A 15,494-nucleotide genomic window follows, 5' to 3' on the forward strand; every position below is an offset into this window, starting at 1 on the left:
CTGGTGGTGGCAGAGCCATGGGGGCAAAGCTGGGGGAGGCCACGGGTGCCGTCACCGCCTGCAGACGCCGGGTCGTGGCATTTCGGCGGCGGTTGTCGGGGAGAAACCACGGCCGCCCCGGCGCAGTTCCCATCACGGCGGCAGAAGTGAAACCCCACGGGCATGAGAATCTGCGCTGGCCTTTCCTCCCCTTCGGCAACGCCGGAGCCAGGGTGGCGGCGACATGTCGGCGGCGAGAGGGAAGGTGCCGGTGCCACCCTCCGGACCCTTTGTCCGGCCGTGCTGGGAAAAGAAAAACTGGGAAACCAGTGGCTTGTGTGGTGCCAACTGGTTGGGGTGGAAAGTGGCCAAGCCAAACCGCCGGCATCCCGGCACTGCCACCCGGTTGGCAGCGACCGAAGGGCCGCCCGCCCTGGCATGCCCGGGCTCCGTCCGCTGCCCGTTCCCGCCGTTCCCAGCGGTGACAACAATTCCCTCGTGTCGCTAAAAAAAATGCTGGAAAAGAGGACGGCGGATGTTTGGCGCCCGCCACTCGCCCTTTCCGCGCCTTGGGGATGAGGTCACTGAGCTGACACCGCGGCACCCGGGGGGGGGGCGGCTTAAGCCACCCCCCCCGGGCCAAGTGAGAGCCGCACCGTGTGCCGGGGCGGTGGGAAATCACAGGTTTGGTGCATAAAGCTGATTTCCCCCCCGTTTTGGGGGGCACGGGCTGATTTCCCTCCCAGTTTGGGGGGCACGGGATGGGCTGGGGACCCCGGTGCCCATGGCGGGGCAGGGGGTGCACCCCTCCGTCACCTCCTCTCTGAGACAGTGGCAGCCGGTGTGGCACCAGGGCTCGGCCGTGGGGCACCGGGGCTCGGCCGTGGGGGGTTTTGCGACAATGTGGGGCAAGGGGGGCAGAGGATCTGCCCCATCCTAGGGAAGAGGGCAGGAGAGTTGCCCTGGCATGGGGCAAGAGGGCGGGGGGGGGCAGGACAAATGCCCCATCCCGGGGGAAGAGGGCAGGAGAGCAGTGGGGCAAGAGGGCAATGGGGCAGAAGAATTGCCCCGTCCCAGGGCAGGAGGACAGTGGGGCAAAAGAATTGCCCCATCCCAGAGCAGGGAGGGCAAGGAGAACTGCCCCATTAGGGGCAAGAGAGGAATGGGGCAGGAGGGCAAATAGGGCAGGACAACTGCCCCATCCTGAGGGCAAGAAGGCAGGAGGGCTGTGGGGCAGAATTGCCCCATACCAGGGCAGTGGGGCAGGAGAGCGGGAAGGAAAATGGGGCAGGAAAAATTGCCCCATGCATTCCGGGGCAGCGGGGCAGGAGAATCACCCCATCCCGGGGCAGTGGGGCAGGAAAATTGCCCCATCCTGGGGCAGTGGGGCAGGAGAATCGCCCCATCCCGGGGCAGTGGGGCAGGAAAATTGCCCCATCCTGGGGCAGTGGGGCAGGAATATTGCCCCATTCCGGAGCAGTGGGGCAGGAGAACTGCTCTGCGGTGGGGCAGGAGGGCAGTGGGGCAGGACCCCCGCCCCGGGAGACCCCGCCACTAGCCCCCGGGGTCGCCACTGGCCCGGGGGAAACCCGGCAGCGAAGTCCCCGCCGCCCCGGAATTCCCCGGGAACCGGGAGGGGCCGGGCAGGCGCCGAGATGATAAAGCACCGCCCCGGGCGCGACCGACCGACGGACCGAGAGACCGACGGACCGAGCGAGGGACCCACGGAAGGTGCGGCGCCCACCGAGCCCCCGCCCCGCCCCGCCGCTACCGGAGAGCCTGAACCCACCGACCGCGGAGATCCCGAGCGGACCCTTCCCGGTGCTCCCGGAGACCGCGACACCGGACCCTTCCCGGTGTGCACCGAGACCCGACCGGACCCTTCCCGAGGAGCCTGAACCGACCGATCCCGGAGACCCTGAACTGACTCTTCCCGGTGCTCCCGGAGATCGCGACCGGACCCTTCCCGGTGCTCCCGGAGATCGCGACCGGACCCTTCCCGGTGCTCCCGGAGACCGCGACCAGCCCCTTCCTGGTGCTCCCGGGGAGCCTGAATCGACCTTTCCCGGGGAGCCCGACCGGACCCTTCCCGGTGCGCACCGAGACCCCGACCGGACCCATCCCAGGGAGCCTGAACCGACTCTTCCCGGTGCTCCCAGAGAGCCCGACCGGACCCTTCCCGGTGCTCCCGGAGATCCTGATCGGCTCCACGCCAGTGCTCCCGGAAAGCCCAACCGGACACACTCCAGGGAACTTAGACTTTTCCCGGTGCTCCCGGAGAGCCTGAACTGATCCATCCCGGAGACCCCAACCGGACCCTTCCCGGTGCTCCCGGGGAGCTTGAACCGACCCTTCCCGGTGCGCACCGAGATCCCGACCGGCTCCATCCCAGCAAACCCCAACTGACCGATCCCGGGGAGTCCGACCGGCCCCATCCCGGTGTTCCCGGTGGACTGAACCCCTCCGTGCCCGGTGCCGGTACCGGTGCCCACCCCAGCACCCCCCGCCGCACCATGCACCCCACGGTGCTGTCGCTGGCCCTGTGCGCCTTGGGTGTCATCGCAGGTGAGGGGACACGGGGGGACACCGGGCTGGGGGGGTGGTACCGGGAGAGGGCGGTGGGGACACGGGGACTCTGTCCCCGGCACAGAAGGGCGAGGCCGGCGCGAGCGTGTTGGCACAAGCGCGCGGGTGCGAGCGTGTCACCGCGAGCGCGGCGGCGCACGTGTCGCCGCCAGCACGAGCGCCTCGACGTGACCTCGTCACTGGGAGCGTGTCACACGAGCGTGTCCCGGCGGGAGGGACGGGTGGGTCCCCCCCGTGGGTCCCCCCGTGGGTCCCCCCGTGGGTCGTGTCCCCCCGCCATCGAGGCGCCGCGTGAGCGCGAGCGTGCCGTCGCGGCGTCGGGCCCTGCCTGGCACCGTGGGGCAACCGGGATGGGGTTCCCGGATCCATCCCAGTCCCCTCTGCCCTAAACCGTCGCCTGCGCGCTGCATCCCGTGGGAGAGACTGGGAAGCGAGCTGGGAGCGAGCTGGGAGCGGGGGTTTTTTTTATCCTTGCGAAATTCCTGGGTCGCAGCAGGAACTCTTGTTTGTTCTCTTCGTGCCAGGGATTATTCCGGGAAAAGGCAGGTCTTTTCGCCTTCCTGCCGGAGGGAGGGAAACCTCGCAGCCGCTCCCGGGGAATCCCCCACCCAAGGGTGCTGGTGCTGACTCACCCCGGGGGGGGCTCCCTCCCCATCCCAGGGGGGGCTCGGTGGCAGATGCTTTGCTGGGAAAACACCGGCATGTGGGACGGGACTGTGGGAATGCACCGGCCACCGGCTGGGGACAGCTGTCACCGTCCCCCAGGGTCGGATTTGAGTGTCGCCATCCCCCCCACCCCGCCCCCCCCACGCTCCCCCCACGCTGTCACGGGGTTTCTGGCTGAAGGCTTCCAGCTGGAAGCGGGGGACGGATCCTGCACACCGGCGAAGCCGCCCACTTCCCACAGCCAAAGGAGAAGTTCGGCGGCTTCTCCCTGGCCAACTTCCTCCCCTGCCGTGCGGGGGACGGGGGCCAGCCTGGGGGGTCCCCTCGACCTCGTCCCCCCACCATACTGGGGATGGGGACAATCACAGGGGTCCCCTTGATCTTCTCCCCCACCATACTGGGGTTGGGGACAACCATGGGGGTCCCCTAGACCTTCTCCCCCCACCATGCTGGGGATGGGGACAACCACGGGGGTCCCCTCAATCTTCTCCCCCCACCGTACCGGGGATGGGGACAAGTCCGGGGGTCCCCTTGACCTTCTGTTCCCCACGCTGTGTAGGGGGACAAGCCTGGGGGGGTCCCCTCAACCTTTGCCCCCACCATGCTGGGGATTGGGTCAACCACGGGGGTCCCCTTGATCTTCTCCCCCACCATACTGGGGTTGGGGACAACCATGGGGGTCCCCTCGACCTTCTCCCCCCACCATGCTGGGGATGGGGACAACCACGGGGGTCCCCTCAATCTTCTCCCCCCACCATACTGGGGATGAGGACAAGCCCGGGGGTCCCCTTGACCTTCTGTTCCCCACGCTGTGTAGGGGGACAAGCCTGGGGGGGGTCCCCTCAACCTTCTCCCCTCACCATACTGGGGATGGGGACAACCATGGGGGTCCCCTCGACCTTCTGTTCCCCACTCTGTGTAGGGGGACAAGCCTGGGGGGGTCCCCTCAACCTTTGCCCCCACCATGCTGGGGATTGGGTCAACCATGGGGTCCCATTGACCTTCTCCCCACCGTGTTGAGGATGGGGATGACCATGGGGCTTCTCTCAACCTTCCCCACCCCATGCCGGCAACAGGGAGGAGCCTGGGGGTCCCCTCCACTGCCGAACCCCCCCAAACCCCCCAGTTTCTCCCAGCAGAGCATTCGGGAACCTCCTTCGAGCTGTCGGTGGAGCCGGCGGTGCCGGTGGTACAACACGGGGGATCGTTGCTCTTGAAGTTGAAGACGACGTGCCAAGATCCCAAAGCATCCGGCAACGTGGAGACGTCGCTTCGGAAGCGGATGGTGTCGGCGCAGCCGGCGGAGACGGTGGTGGAGCTGCTCAACGTCACCGAGTGGGACTCCAGCGTCCTCTGCTACTACACGTGCTTCTCCGAGAGGAAGGTGGTGACCACCAAACTCACCGTCTACCGTAAGGCACCGTGGGGAGATGGGGGGGGCGGGGGTCACCTCCAGTCCCGGCACGCTGACACCGTCCCCATCACGCCGCGTCTCTCCCCCCAGGTGCGCCGGAGCTGGTGGAGCTGGAGCAGGTGCCGGCGCTGGCGGTGGGGCAGAGCCACAAGTTGATGTGTCGCGTGGCCGGCGCGGCGCCGGTGAGGAACCTGCGGGTGACCCTGTTTCGGGGCAACGAGGTGTTGAGCACCAAAACCTTCCCGCAGCACAGGCAGGACAAGCCGGAGGAGGTGCGGGTGACCCACTGGTTGACGGCACAGCGCCAGGACGATGGGCAGAATGTCACTTGCCAGGTGCTACTCAACCTGGCACCCTACGTCCCGCACATCAACGCCACCTCCAGCCCCGAGATGTTGACCGTCTACGGTAAGCCGGCACCGGCACCTCACCGGCGTTTGCTCCGCCGTGGTTGCGGCAACTGGCTCATCCCGGGGTGTTTCTCTCCGGTGACAGAATTCCCAGAGGATCCCGAGCTGGAGCCTGACATCTACCTGGAGGTCGGCGAGACGGTGAACGCCAGCTGCGCCGTCGGCCGCGTCTTTCCGGCGCCGCAGTTCAAGCTGGCGCTCGCTGACCAGTCCCTGCCGCTCTCTGTCGGGCAAGATGGCCACCAGGCCACCGCCGAGGTGGCCCACAGCCAGCCAGGGGACTTCAAGCTGGTTTGCACTGTGAAGGTGGGACCAGTGGAACGGCGGAAGGAGGCGACCGTCCACGTCTACAGTGAGTAATAGCGGCGGTGACACCGGCAAAGACCCGCTGTGGCACGGCCTGGGTGCGCGCACCGGGAAGAGGGGATCGGTTTCGTGCGGCGGTGTCACCGAACCATCCCGGCTTTGTCCCCATCACCCGTAGGTTTCCCCTTGCCGTTGTTGAACGTCAGCACGGCCAGCCCCACAGCCGGCACGGTGGTGCTGGGCGACTGCGTTTTGCCACCCGGTCACTCCCCCGGGCTCCGGCTGCAGATCCGCGCCGGCCACCGCGTCCTGGGGGATTGGGGACCGTCCCCGCTGCACTTCAACCTGACGGCGCGCGAGGAAGATGATGGGATGGAGCTGAGCTGTGATGCCGAGCTACCCGTCCACGGCAAAACCCCGAAGAAGAGCGAGACCATCCGGCTCAGCGTCATCGGTGAGAGCGTCGCGGCAGCCGGGCTCCATCCCGGAGATGCCAAAAAGGAAATTTCCAGATGGGAATTAATTATTTCTTGTCCCTCTCCCTGTGGTTTTTTTCCCCCCGACAGGCGGACCCCGGATGGACGACAGGAGCTGCCCCCCCAGCCAGAACTGGACAGAGGGGCAGGATGAGACCCTGCGCTGCTGGGCATGGGGCAACCCCCGGCCCCACCTGGAGTGTGCCAAGGACAGGGAGCCCTTCCCCGCCGGGGTCCCGCGCCCCGTCACCCGCGCCCACGCCGGCACCTACCTCTGCCAGGCCACCAACCGGCTGGGGACAACCGTCCGGAGTGTCACCGTCTGGGTGCAATGTGAGTGGGGACGGGGGTCCTGAGGAGTTCTGGGGTCTTGGGGGTCTCAAGGGTCCCAGGGGATCCTAGTGGTCCCAGGGATCCTGGGCATCTTGGGGGTCCTGGGGGTTTCTGGTGGTCTTGGGGGTCCTGGGCATCCTGGGGGTCCTGAGGGTCTTGAAGGTCCCAGCTGTCCTGGTGGTCTCAGGGTCCTGGGGATCCTGGGAGTCCTGATGGTTTTGGGTTTGCTGTGGGTCTTGAAGGATCCTGGGGGTCCAGGGGGTCCTAAGGGTCTTGGAGGTCCTAAGTGTCCTGAGGGTCTTGGGCATCCTGGTGGTCTTGGAGGTCCCAGAGTTCCTGGGCATCTCGGGAGTCCTGGTGGTCCTGGGTGTCTTGAGGGTCCTGAGTTCCTGGTGGTCTTGGGTGTCCTGGATCTCCTGGTGGTCTTGGAGGTCCTGGAGGTCCTGAGTTCCTGGGGGTCCTGAAGGTCCTGGTAGCCTTGGTGGTCCTGGGGATCTTGAGGGCCCTGAGGGTCTTGGGTGTCCTGGTGGTCCTGGAGTTCCCAGAGTTCATGGTGGTTCTGAGGGTCCTGAGGGCCTTGGGGGTCCTGGGTGTATGAGGGTACTGGGCATCCTGGGGGTCCTGGTGGTCTTGGAGGTCCTGGAGATCACAAGGTCCTAGGGGTCTTGGGGGTCCTGGTGGTCCTGGGGATCTTGAGGGTCCCAAGTTCCTGGTGCTCTTGGAGATCCTGAGGGTCCTGGGTTCTTGGTGGTCTTGGGGGTCCTGGTGGTCTTGGAGGTCCTGGAGATCCTGGAGTTCCTGGGGATCTTGGGAGTCCTGGGAATCTTGAGAGTCCTGAGGGTCTTGGAGATCTTGGGTGCCCTGAGGGTCTTGGGCATCCTGGGATTCCTGGTGGTCCTGGGGCTCCTGGTGGTCTTGGGGTCCTGAGGGTCTTGGTGTTCCTGGTGGCCTTGGGTGTCCTGGGGCTCCTGGTGGTCTTGGAGGTCCTGGAGCTCCTGGGGGTCTTGGGTGTCTCAAGGGTCCTGGGGGGTCCCAGGAGGATGGTTCAGGCTCAGCATCGCTGACCACCCATCCCCGCTCTCCGGCAGACCACGACCCCGATCTGCTGCTCCCGGTGCTGGTGGGCGTGGTGGTGGTGGCCGCCCTGGTCGCCGGTGGGGTGGGCTACGGCATCTACTACCGCAAGAAGAAAATCCGGGAATACCGGCTGCAGGAACAGCAGAGGCGGCTGCAGATGGAGCCGTTGCGGCCAACGAGGTGCTCGGAGGAAACGGCCGCTCTCAACGGTTCGGCGCCGGAGGCTCAAGTGTAACCGGGCAGAGACAGTGGAGGGGCCGGCAACCCCCTGCCCGTGGGCAAGTTGCCCCGGTGAGGGCCGAGCGCCGCGGCCGCCGGCTCCCTCCTACTGATGTGATGGTGCCATTGGCGACCGCGGCGGGATGGTGGAGGCTACGGTGAGACGGCGCCAGCCACCGCTGGTGCCGCAGGAAGGTGACAGCTCCCAGATGGGGACATGCCAGGCCGGCATGCGGTTGGGATGCCGGAGGGGGCGAGGTGCTGACCTTCCCGCCCGTCATGGAGATGCTCCTTTTCTCCCTGAACTTCATCCTTTGGGAGACCCGAAGCCGGTGACACTGGGGCTGGGGGGGTCTTGGTGGCCCGGAGGGGCTGAATCCCGAGATTTCGGTGCCGGGGTGGCATTGGCATCGATGCCGACAGGAGGGCGAGGAGCCGGAGCGGAGAGAGACGCAGCCACCGGAGAGGCTGGAAGATGCTGTCGCGACATGTTGCACCAATAAAGGCTGTCGTTGGCACCGCCGGCGTTTTGGTTGGGGATGGGGATAACCAAATCTGGGTTGGGGGGGGTTGTTTCCGGAACCCCGCGTCCTCGGTGGCCACGGTCGCGCCGAGCATGCGTCATGGTACCTAAACCCCACTTCCTTCCTTGTGCCGCCATTTGGCCCCCGGTTCCCAGCACCCGCGGTGTAGACGGTGGGGCCGGGACGGTGCCGGGCCGGGGAGGAAGGATGGAGAACGGCCATCGCGGCAAGGGTTGGGGGACAATTTGCCTCTGAGCTGGGTCCCCCCCTCCCCAAACCCCCCCCAAAGCCCTGTGCCGGGGGTGATGGGCTCTGGCTTCTGCTCCCATCCTCGTGGTTTCTGGCTCACCGGCGCGGCAATGTCCCGGCGCGGCCACCTGGCCTGGTTCCTTGCTGGGCTGCTCCTGGTTCCCTGCGGTAAGTCATCCCTGGGTCATCCCCCCGCACCCCAACCCAGCTGGGGACATCCCCCGTGTCCCAGTTCACCCCACCTTCACCTCGACCCAACTGGGGACATCCGTGTGTCCCAGCTCCTCCCACCTTCACCCCAATCCAGCTGGGGACATCCCCCGTGTCCCAGCTCATCCCACCTTCATCCTGACCCAGTTGGGGACATCCCACGTGTCCCATCTCACCCCATCTTCACCCCAACCCACTTTCCCTGGGACATCCCCTGTGTCCCAGCTCATCCCACCTTCACCCCAATCCTGCTCGGGACATCCCGTGTGTCCCATCTCATCCCGTGTGTCCCTTCTCATCCCGTCTTCGTCCCGACCCAGCTGGGGACATCCCCTGTGTCCCAGCGCATCCAACCTTCACCCTGACCCACCTTCCCTGGGACACCCCATGTGTCCCAGCTCATCCCATGTGTCCCCAGCTCAACCCACCTTCACCCCAACCCACCTCCCGATCTCATCCTGCGTGTCCCAGCTCATCCCGTGTGTCCCAGCTCATCCTGTGTGTCCCCAGCTCATCCCACCTTCACTCCACCCCAGTTAGGGACATACCATGTGTCCCAGCTCATCCCACCTTCATCCCAACCCACCTTCCCTGGGCCATCCCGTGTGTCCCAGCTCATCCCATGTGTCCCCGGCTCAACTCACCTTCACCCCACCCCACCTCCCGATCTCATCCCGCGTATCCCAGCTCATCCCGTGTGTCCCCAGCTCATCCCGCCTTCACTCCAACCCAGTTAGGGACATACCATGTGTCCCCGCTCATCCCACCTTCATCCCAACCCACTTTCCCTGGGACATCCCCTGTGTCCCAGCTCATCCCACCTTCACCCCAATCCTGCTCGGGACATCCCGTGTGTCCCATCTCATCCCGTGTGTCCCTTCTCATCCCGTCTTCGTCCCGACCCAGCTGGGGACATCCCCTGTGTCCCAGCGCATCCAACCTTCACCCTGACCCACCTTCCCTGGGACACCCCATGTGTCCCAGCTCATCCCATGTGTCCCCAGCTCAACCCACCTTCACCCCAACCCACCTCCCGATCTCATCCTGCGTGTCCCAGCTCATCCCGTGTGTCCCAGCTCATCCTGTGTGTCCCCAGCTCATCCCACCTTCACTCCACCCCAGTTAGGGACATACCATGTGTCCCAGCTCATCCCACCTTCATCCCAACCCACCTTCCCTGGGCCATCCCGTGTGTCCCAGCTCATCCCATGTGTCCCCGGCTCAACTCACCTTCACCCCACCCCACCTCCCGATCTCATCCCGCGTATCCCAGCTCATCCCGTGTGTCCCCAGCTCATCCCGCCTTCACTCCAACCCAGTTAGGGACATACCATGTGTCCCCGCTCATCCCACCTTCATCCCAACCCACCTTCCCTGGGACATCCCGTGTGTCCCAGCTCATCCCCATGTGTCCCAGCTCATCCCATGTGTCCCCAGCTCAACCCACCTTCACCCCAACCCACCTCCCAATCTCATCCCGTGTATCCCAGCTCATCCCATGTGTCCCCAGCTCATCCCACCTTCACCCCAACCCACCTCCCGATCTCATCCTGCATGTCCCAGCTCATCCCATGTGTCCCAGCTCATCCCGTGTGTCCCCAGCTCATCCCACCTTCACTCCAACCCAGTTACGGACATACCATGTGTCCCAGCTCATCCCACCTTCATCCCAACCCACCTTCCCTGGGCCATCCCGTGTGTCCCAGCTCATCCCATGTGTCCCCGGCTCAACTCACCTTCACCCCACCCCACCTCCCGACCTCATCCCGTGTGTCCCAGCTCATCCTGTGTGTCCCCAGCTCATCCCGCCTTCATCCCACCCCCTCTCCTCACCTCATCCCACACACCCCAGCTCATCCCACCGCCCCCCGCCCATCCCATTCCAGGACAATCCACCGTCTCCTTCGAGGTGAGGGTGGAAGGGAACTCCTCGGAGGTGGGCTACGGTGGGACGGTGCTGCTCAACTGCTCCAGCAGCTGCCCCCAGGCCTGGGCTCCCAGGGGGCTGGAGACCTCCCTCAGCAAGGAGCGGGTGAGCCAGGGGCCGGGCTGGGTGAGCGTCCGGCTCCGCAACATCACCGAGCCCCTCTCCGACGTCCTCTGCTACTTCTCCTGCTTCGGGGAAAGGAAGGTGGCGGCTTTTAGGGTGCTGGCTTATGGTAAGAGGCTGCTGGGGTGCTTCCCCGGGGCTTTCCCGGTGGATGGGGGATGCAGGAAGTGGGTAGGGATGTGCTGGATCTGGGGAGCCCCCACCCCTCGATGGGCAGTGGGATGGAGCAAACTGGGTTGGAGCTGGAGCCACAACTGGTCCTCGGGGGGAGAGGTTGGGATGAGTTGGGGGCTGGATCCAGTGATGGGTCACAAGGGTGGGAGAGCTCGGGATAAGCCAGGTGCCGGATCCGGTGATGGGTCCCGAGGGTGTGAGAGCTTGGGATGAGCCGGGTGCTGGGTCCGGTGATGGGTCCCGAGGGTGTGAGAGCTTGGGATGAACCGGGTGCTGGGTCCGGTGATGGGTCCCAAGGGTGGGAGAGCTTGGGATGAGCCAGGTGCTGGGTCCGGTGATGGGTCCCAAGGGTGGGAGAGCTTGGGATGAGCCAGGTGCTGGGTCCGGTGATGGGTCCCAAGGGTGGGAGAGCTTGGGATGACCCGGGTGCCGGATCTGGTGATGGGTCCCAAGGGTGAGAGAGCTTGGGATGAGCCGGGTGCCGGATCCAGCTCCGCCTTTGGGATGACCTCAGACATTGGGTGCCATCTCCCCCTCCACCGGCCGCAGAATTCCCCCAGCCTCAGCTGACCATCAGCAGCCCCAACACCTCCTCCAACGAGACGGTGGCCATCAAGTGCTTCTCGGCGCCCAGCTGGCCCCCGGGGCTCAAGCTGCAGCTCCACCGTAGCCACCGGCACCAGCAGGCCTGGGAGGAGGGTCCCATCAGCCTGGAGCTGGTGGCCAGGGAGGAAGATGACGGAGCCGAGTTCTCCTGCCAAGCGCAGCTCAGCCTGGGCAACCAGACGCTGAGGAAGAGCTCGCCCACGGCCACGCTGCGTGTCACCTGTGAGTGGGGCGGCGGGTGGCGACCATGGGGCAAAATCCTTTGATCCTGGGGCAAAACCCTTCCGCCCCTGTGTAAAACCCCTTGACCCCCTGCAGAACCCTCCTGCCCCATAGAAAACCCCTTAGCATCAGCGCAAAACCCCTTGGCCCCCGTGTAAAACCCTCCTGCCCCATAGAAACCCCCTTAGCATCGGTGCAAACCCCATCTGCCCCCGTGCAAAACCCTCCTGCCCCATAGAAAACCCCTTGGCATCGGCGCAAAACCCCTCAGCCCCCATGCAAACCCCTCCTGCCCCACTGCAAAGCTCCTCAAGCCCAATGCAAGACTTGGGGGTCCCGTCCCAGGCCGCGGCAGGGACCCCCTTGGCGGCAGCGATGGTGACACCGGGGCTCGTGCCGGGGAGAAATGAGCTTCCCCCCACTCTCGCCCCCCCCCAGACCAGCCCCGGATGGACGACAGGAGCTGCCCCCCCAGCCAGAACTGGACGGAGGGGCAGGATGAGACCCTGCGCTGCTGGGCATGGGGCAACCCCCGGCCCCACCTGGAGTGTGCCAAGGACAGGGAGCCCTTCCCCGCCGGGGTCCCACGCCCCGTCACCCGCGCCCACGCCGGCACCTACCTCTGCCAGGCCACCAACCCGCTGGGGACAACCGTCCGGAGTGTCAGCGTCTGGGTGCAATGTGAGTGGGGACGGGGGGTCTCGGGGGTTCTCGGGGGGGGGGGGTCTCAGTGTGTCCCGGGAGTCCCCAAGGTCCTGGGGATTTTGGGGGTCCTGAGTGTCTCGGGGATCCTGGGAATCTCAGGGTCTTGGAGGTTTCAGGGGTTCGGGTGGTCTTGGACATCCTGAGGGTCTTGGGGGTCCTGGGGGGGTCTCAGGGGTCTTGGGGGTCCTGGGGATTTCAGGGGTCCTGGGGGTCTCGGGGATCCTGGGAGTCCTCTGGGTCCTGGAGGTTTTGGGGATCATGGGATTCTCAAGATTCCTGAGGATCTCGGGGGTCCTGGGAATCTTGGGGTCCTGGAGGTTTCAGAGGTCCTGGGTCCTGGTGGTCCTGAGGGTCCTGGGGGTGCTGGGGGTCTTGGAGGTCCTGGGGGGGTCTCAGGGGCCTTGGGGGTCATGGTAGTCTTGGGGGTCCTGGGGATTTCAGGGGTCCTGAAGGTCTCGGGGATCCTGGGAGTCCTCTGGGTCCTGGAGTTTTTGGGGATCATGGGATTCTTAAGGTTCCTGAGGGTCTTGGGGGTCCTGGGTGTCTCGGGGGCCCTGGGAATCTTGGGGTGCTGGAGGTTTCAGGGGTCCTGAATCTTGGGGATCCTGAGGGTCTTGGGGGTCCTCATGGTCTTGGGCGTCCTGAGAGTCCTGGGGGTCTCAAGGGTCCTGGTGATTTTGGGGGTCCTGAGGGTCTCAGGGATCCTGGGGGTATTGGGGGTCCTGGTGGTCCTGGGGTTCTTGAGGGTCCTGAGGGTCTTGGGGATCTTGGGATTCCTGGTGGTCCTGGTGGTCTTGGAGGGCCTGGAGATCCTGGGGGTGTTGGGGGTGCTGGTGGTCCTGGGGATCTTGAGGGCCCTGAGGGTCTTGGGCATCCTGGGATTCCTGGTGGTCTTGGGTGTCCTGGGGCTTCTGGTGGTCTTGGGGGTCCTGGTGGTCTTGGGTTTCCTGGGGTTCCTCATGGTCCTGGTGGTCTTGGGTGTCCTGGGGCTCCTGGTGGTCGGAGGTCCTGGAGATCCTGGAGTTCCTGGGGATCTTGGGAGTCCTGGGAATCTTGAGGGTCCTGAGGGTTTTGGAGATCTTGGGTGTCCTGAGGGTCTTGGGCATCCTGGGATTCCTGGTGGTCCTGGTGGTCTTGGAGGGCCTGGAGATCCTAGGGGCGTTAGGGGTGCTGGTGGTCCTGGGGATCTTGAGGGTCCTGAGGGTCTTGGGTGTCCTGGGATTCCTGGTGGTCTTGGGGTCCTGAGGGTCTTGGTGTTCCTGGTGGTCTTGGGTGTCCTGGGGCTCCTGGTGGTCTTGGAGGTCCCGGAGCTTCTGGGGGTCTTGGGTGTCTCAAGGGTCCTGGGGGGGTCCCAGGAGGATGGTTCAGGCTCAGCACCGCTGACCACCCATCCCCGCTCTCCGGCAGACCATGACCCCGACCTGCTGCTCCCGGTGCTGGTGTGCGTGGTGGTGGTGGCCACCCTGGTCGCCGGCGGGGTGGGCTACGGCATCTACTACCGCAAGAAGAAAATCCGGGAATACCGGCTGCGGCAGCGGCAGAGGCGGCTGCAGATGGAGCCGCCAAGGCCGGGGCAGGATGATGCCCCCCACAATGATGGGGGGGCTCCACCGTAACCCAACCCGCCCCCCCCTCCCCAAAACCCGCGTCCCACCCCACCTCCCCCGGCCCTGCACGAAGCCAAACGCCTCCATGGGGCGAGGGACGTATCCAGCCCCCCCCACCAAAAAGGGCAGCGGTGGGGGGTGCTGCCCCATGCTGTGCCCTCCGCTGGGGCTGGGGGGACCTGGGGGGGGGGGGGGGGGGGAACGGGGGCCCCAAGGAGGGATTTCCTCCCCCCTCCCCACGCCCCCCTTGTGCCCATCACCGTGGCCTCGGGCTCCCCTTTGTGCGGGGGCTGGGGGCGGGAGGGGGGGGAAATGGCTCTTAATGGTTTAAAAAATTCTTGTGGGATCGTCCCGGCTTGTCCACGTCACGCGGGCTAATGGCACAAGGGGACAGGGCTGCACTGGGCCATACTGGGCTGTACTGGGCTGTGCTGGGCTGTAGTGAGCTCTGCTGGGCTGTAGTGAGCTCTGCTGAGCTGTGCTGGGCTATACTGGGCTGTGCTGGGCTATACTGGGCTGTAGTGAGCTCTGCTGGGCTGTACTGGGCTATACTGGGCTGTGCTGGGCTATACTGGGCTGTACTGGGCTGTACTGGGCTGTACTGAGCTCTGCTGGGCTGTACTGGGCTGCACTGTGCTGTGCTGGGCTGGGCTGTACTGGGCTATACTGGCCTATACTGACCTGTGCTGGGCTGTAGTGAGCTCTGCTGGGCTGTGCTGAGCTGCACTGGGCTATACTGGGCTGTACTGGGCTGTGCTGGGCTGTACTGGGCTGTGCTGGGCTGTGCTGGGCTGTACTGGGCTGTACTGGGCTGTGCTGGGCTGTACTGGGCTGTGCTGGGCTGTGCTGGGCTATACTGGGCTGTAGTGAGCTCTGCTGGGCTGTGCTGGGCTATACTGGGCTGTGCTGGGCTTTACTGGGCTGTAGTGAGCTACACTGGGCTGGGCTGGGCTGTACTGGGCTATACTGGCCTGTGCTGGGCTACACTGGCCTGTGCTGGGCTACACTAAGCTGTAGTGAGCTATACTGGGCTGTGCTGGGCTATACTGGGCTATACTGGGCTACACTAAGCTGTAATGAGCTATACTGGGCTGTGCTGGGCTGTAGTGAGCTATACTGGACTGTACTGGGCCGTGCTGGACTGTACTAGGCTATGTTGGGCCGTACGGGTTTGTATTGGGCTTTACTGGTCTGTACTGGGCTACACGAAGCTGTGCTGGGTTGTACTGGACTATACTGGGCTGTATCGGTCTATACTGGGCTGTACTGGGGGGTGTTGGGGCCCGGGCTGGCCCCTTGTGGGTACAGGCAGAGATTGGGGGGGGGTGCAGGCAGGGGATTAGGGGTGCAGGCAGGGGGTGGGGGGGTGCAGGCAGGGATGGGGGGTGCAGGCAGGGGATTAGGGGTGCAGGCAGGGGGTTGGGGGGTGCAGGCAGGGGTTTGGGGGGGTACAGGCAGGGATGGGGGGTGCAGGCAGGGGATTAGGGGTGCAGGCAGGGGGTGGGGGGGTACGGGCAGGGGTTTGGGGGGGTACAGGCAGGGATGGGGGGTGCAGGCAGGGGATTAGGGGTGCAGGCAGGGGGTGGGGGGGTACAGGCAGGGATAGGGGAGTGCAGGCAGGGGATTAGGGGTGCAGGCAGGAGATTGGGGGATTATGGGCAGGGATGGGGGGGTGCTGGCA

The 15,494-nt window shown here is 65.4% G+C and overlaps 2 protein-coding genes across 3 annotated transcripts; both read left to right on the forward strand.

Moving 5' to 3' along the window:
- Nucleotides 1-1,900: 1,900 nt before the first annotated feature.
- On the forward strand, nucleotides 1,901-7,973 carry LOC134507994 (intercellular adhesion molecule 5-like). 2 transcript variants are annotated; one of them, XM_063319002.1, is made up of 7 exons: nucleotides 1,901-2,544; nucleotides 4,368-4,643; nucleotides 4,736-5,053; nucleotides 5,141-5,407; nucleotides 5,540-5,815; nucleotides 5,928-6,170; nucleotides 7,259-7,973. In XM_063319002.1, the coding sequence occupies exons 1-7, from the start codon at nucleotides 2,493-2,495 to the stop codon at nucleotides 7,480-7,482; spliced, it is 1,656 nt and encodes a 551-aa protein (XP_063175072.1). In that variant the 5' UTR covers nucleotides 1,901-2,492; the 3' UTR covers nucleotides 7,483-7,973. The 2 variants fall into 2 exon arrangements, with proteins under 2 accessions (XP_063175072.1, XP_063175073.1); XM_063319003.1 differs by having other exon boundaries at nucleotides 4,371-4,643.
- Nucleotides 7,974-8,125: 152 nt separating this feature from the next.
- Nucleotides 8,126-13,822, forward strand: LOC134507961 (uncharacterized). Its single transcript, XM_063318953.1, has 6 exons — nucleotides 8,126-8,407; nucleotides 10,336-10,608; nucleotides 11,223-11,501; nucleotides 11,940-12,182; nucleotides 12,906-13,211; nucleotides 13,614-13,822. Exons 1-6 carry the CDS (start codon nucleotides 8,296-8,298, stop codon nucleotides 13,820-13,822), a joined length of 1,422 nt encoding a protein of 473 aa, XP_063175023.1. The 5' UTR covers nucleotides 8,126-8,295.
- The last annotated feature ends 1,672 nt before the right edge of the window (nucleotides 13,823-15,494 follow it).

This window comes from Chroicocephalus ridibundus, chromosome 29, assembly GCF_963924245.1.
Source record: "Chroicocephalus ridibundus chromosome 29, bChrRid1.1, whole genome shotgun sequence".
Lineage (NCBI taxonomy): Eukaryota > Metazoa > Chordata > Aves > Charadriiformes > Laridae > Chroicocephalus > Chroicocephalus ridibundus.

What these genes read in the sequence shown, in the direction of transcription:
- LOC134507961 (XM_063318953.1), top strand. Translation starts at nt 8,296, where the DNA reads ATGGGCTCTGGCTTCTGCTCCCATCCTCGTGGTTTCTGGCTCACCGGC. An exon ending in TTTTAGGGTGCTGGCTTATG is followed by an intron (nt 10,609 to 11,222) that starts GTAAGAGGCTGC and finishes CACCGGCCGCAG; the next exon opens with AATTCCCCCAGCCTCAGCTG. An exon ending in GGGGCTCCTGGTGGTCGGAG is followed by an intron (nt 13,212 to 13,613) that starts GTCCTGGAGATC and finishes GCTCTCCGGCAG; the next exon opens with ACCATGACCCCGACCTGCTG.
- LOC134507994 (XM_063319002.1), top strand. Translation starts at nt 2,493, where the DNA reads ATGCACCCCACGGTGCTGTCGCTGGCCCTGTGCGCCTTGGGTGTCATC. An exon ending in CGCCTTGGGTGTCATCGCAG is followed by an intron (nt 2,545 to 4,367) that starts GTGAGGGGACAC and finishes AGTTTCTCCCAG; the next exon opens with CAGAGCATTCGGGAACCTCC. An exon ending in CGAGATGTTGACCGTCTACG is followed by an intron (nt 5,054 to 5,140) that starts GTAAGCCGGCAC and finishes CTCCGGTGACAG; the next exon opens with AATTCCCAGAGGATCCCGAG.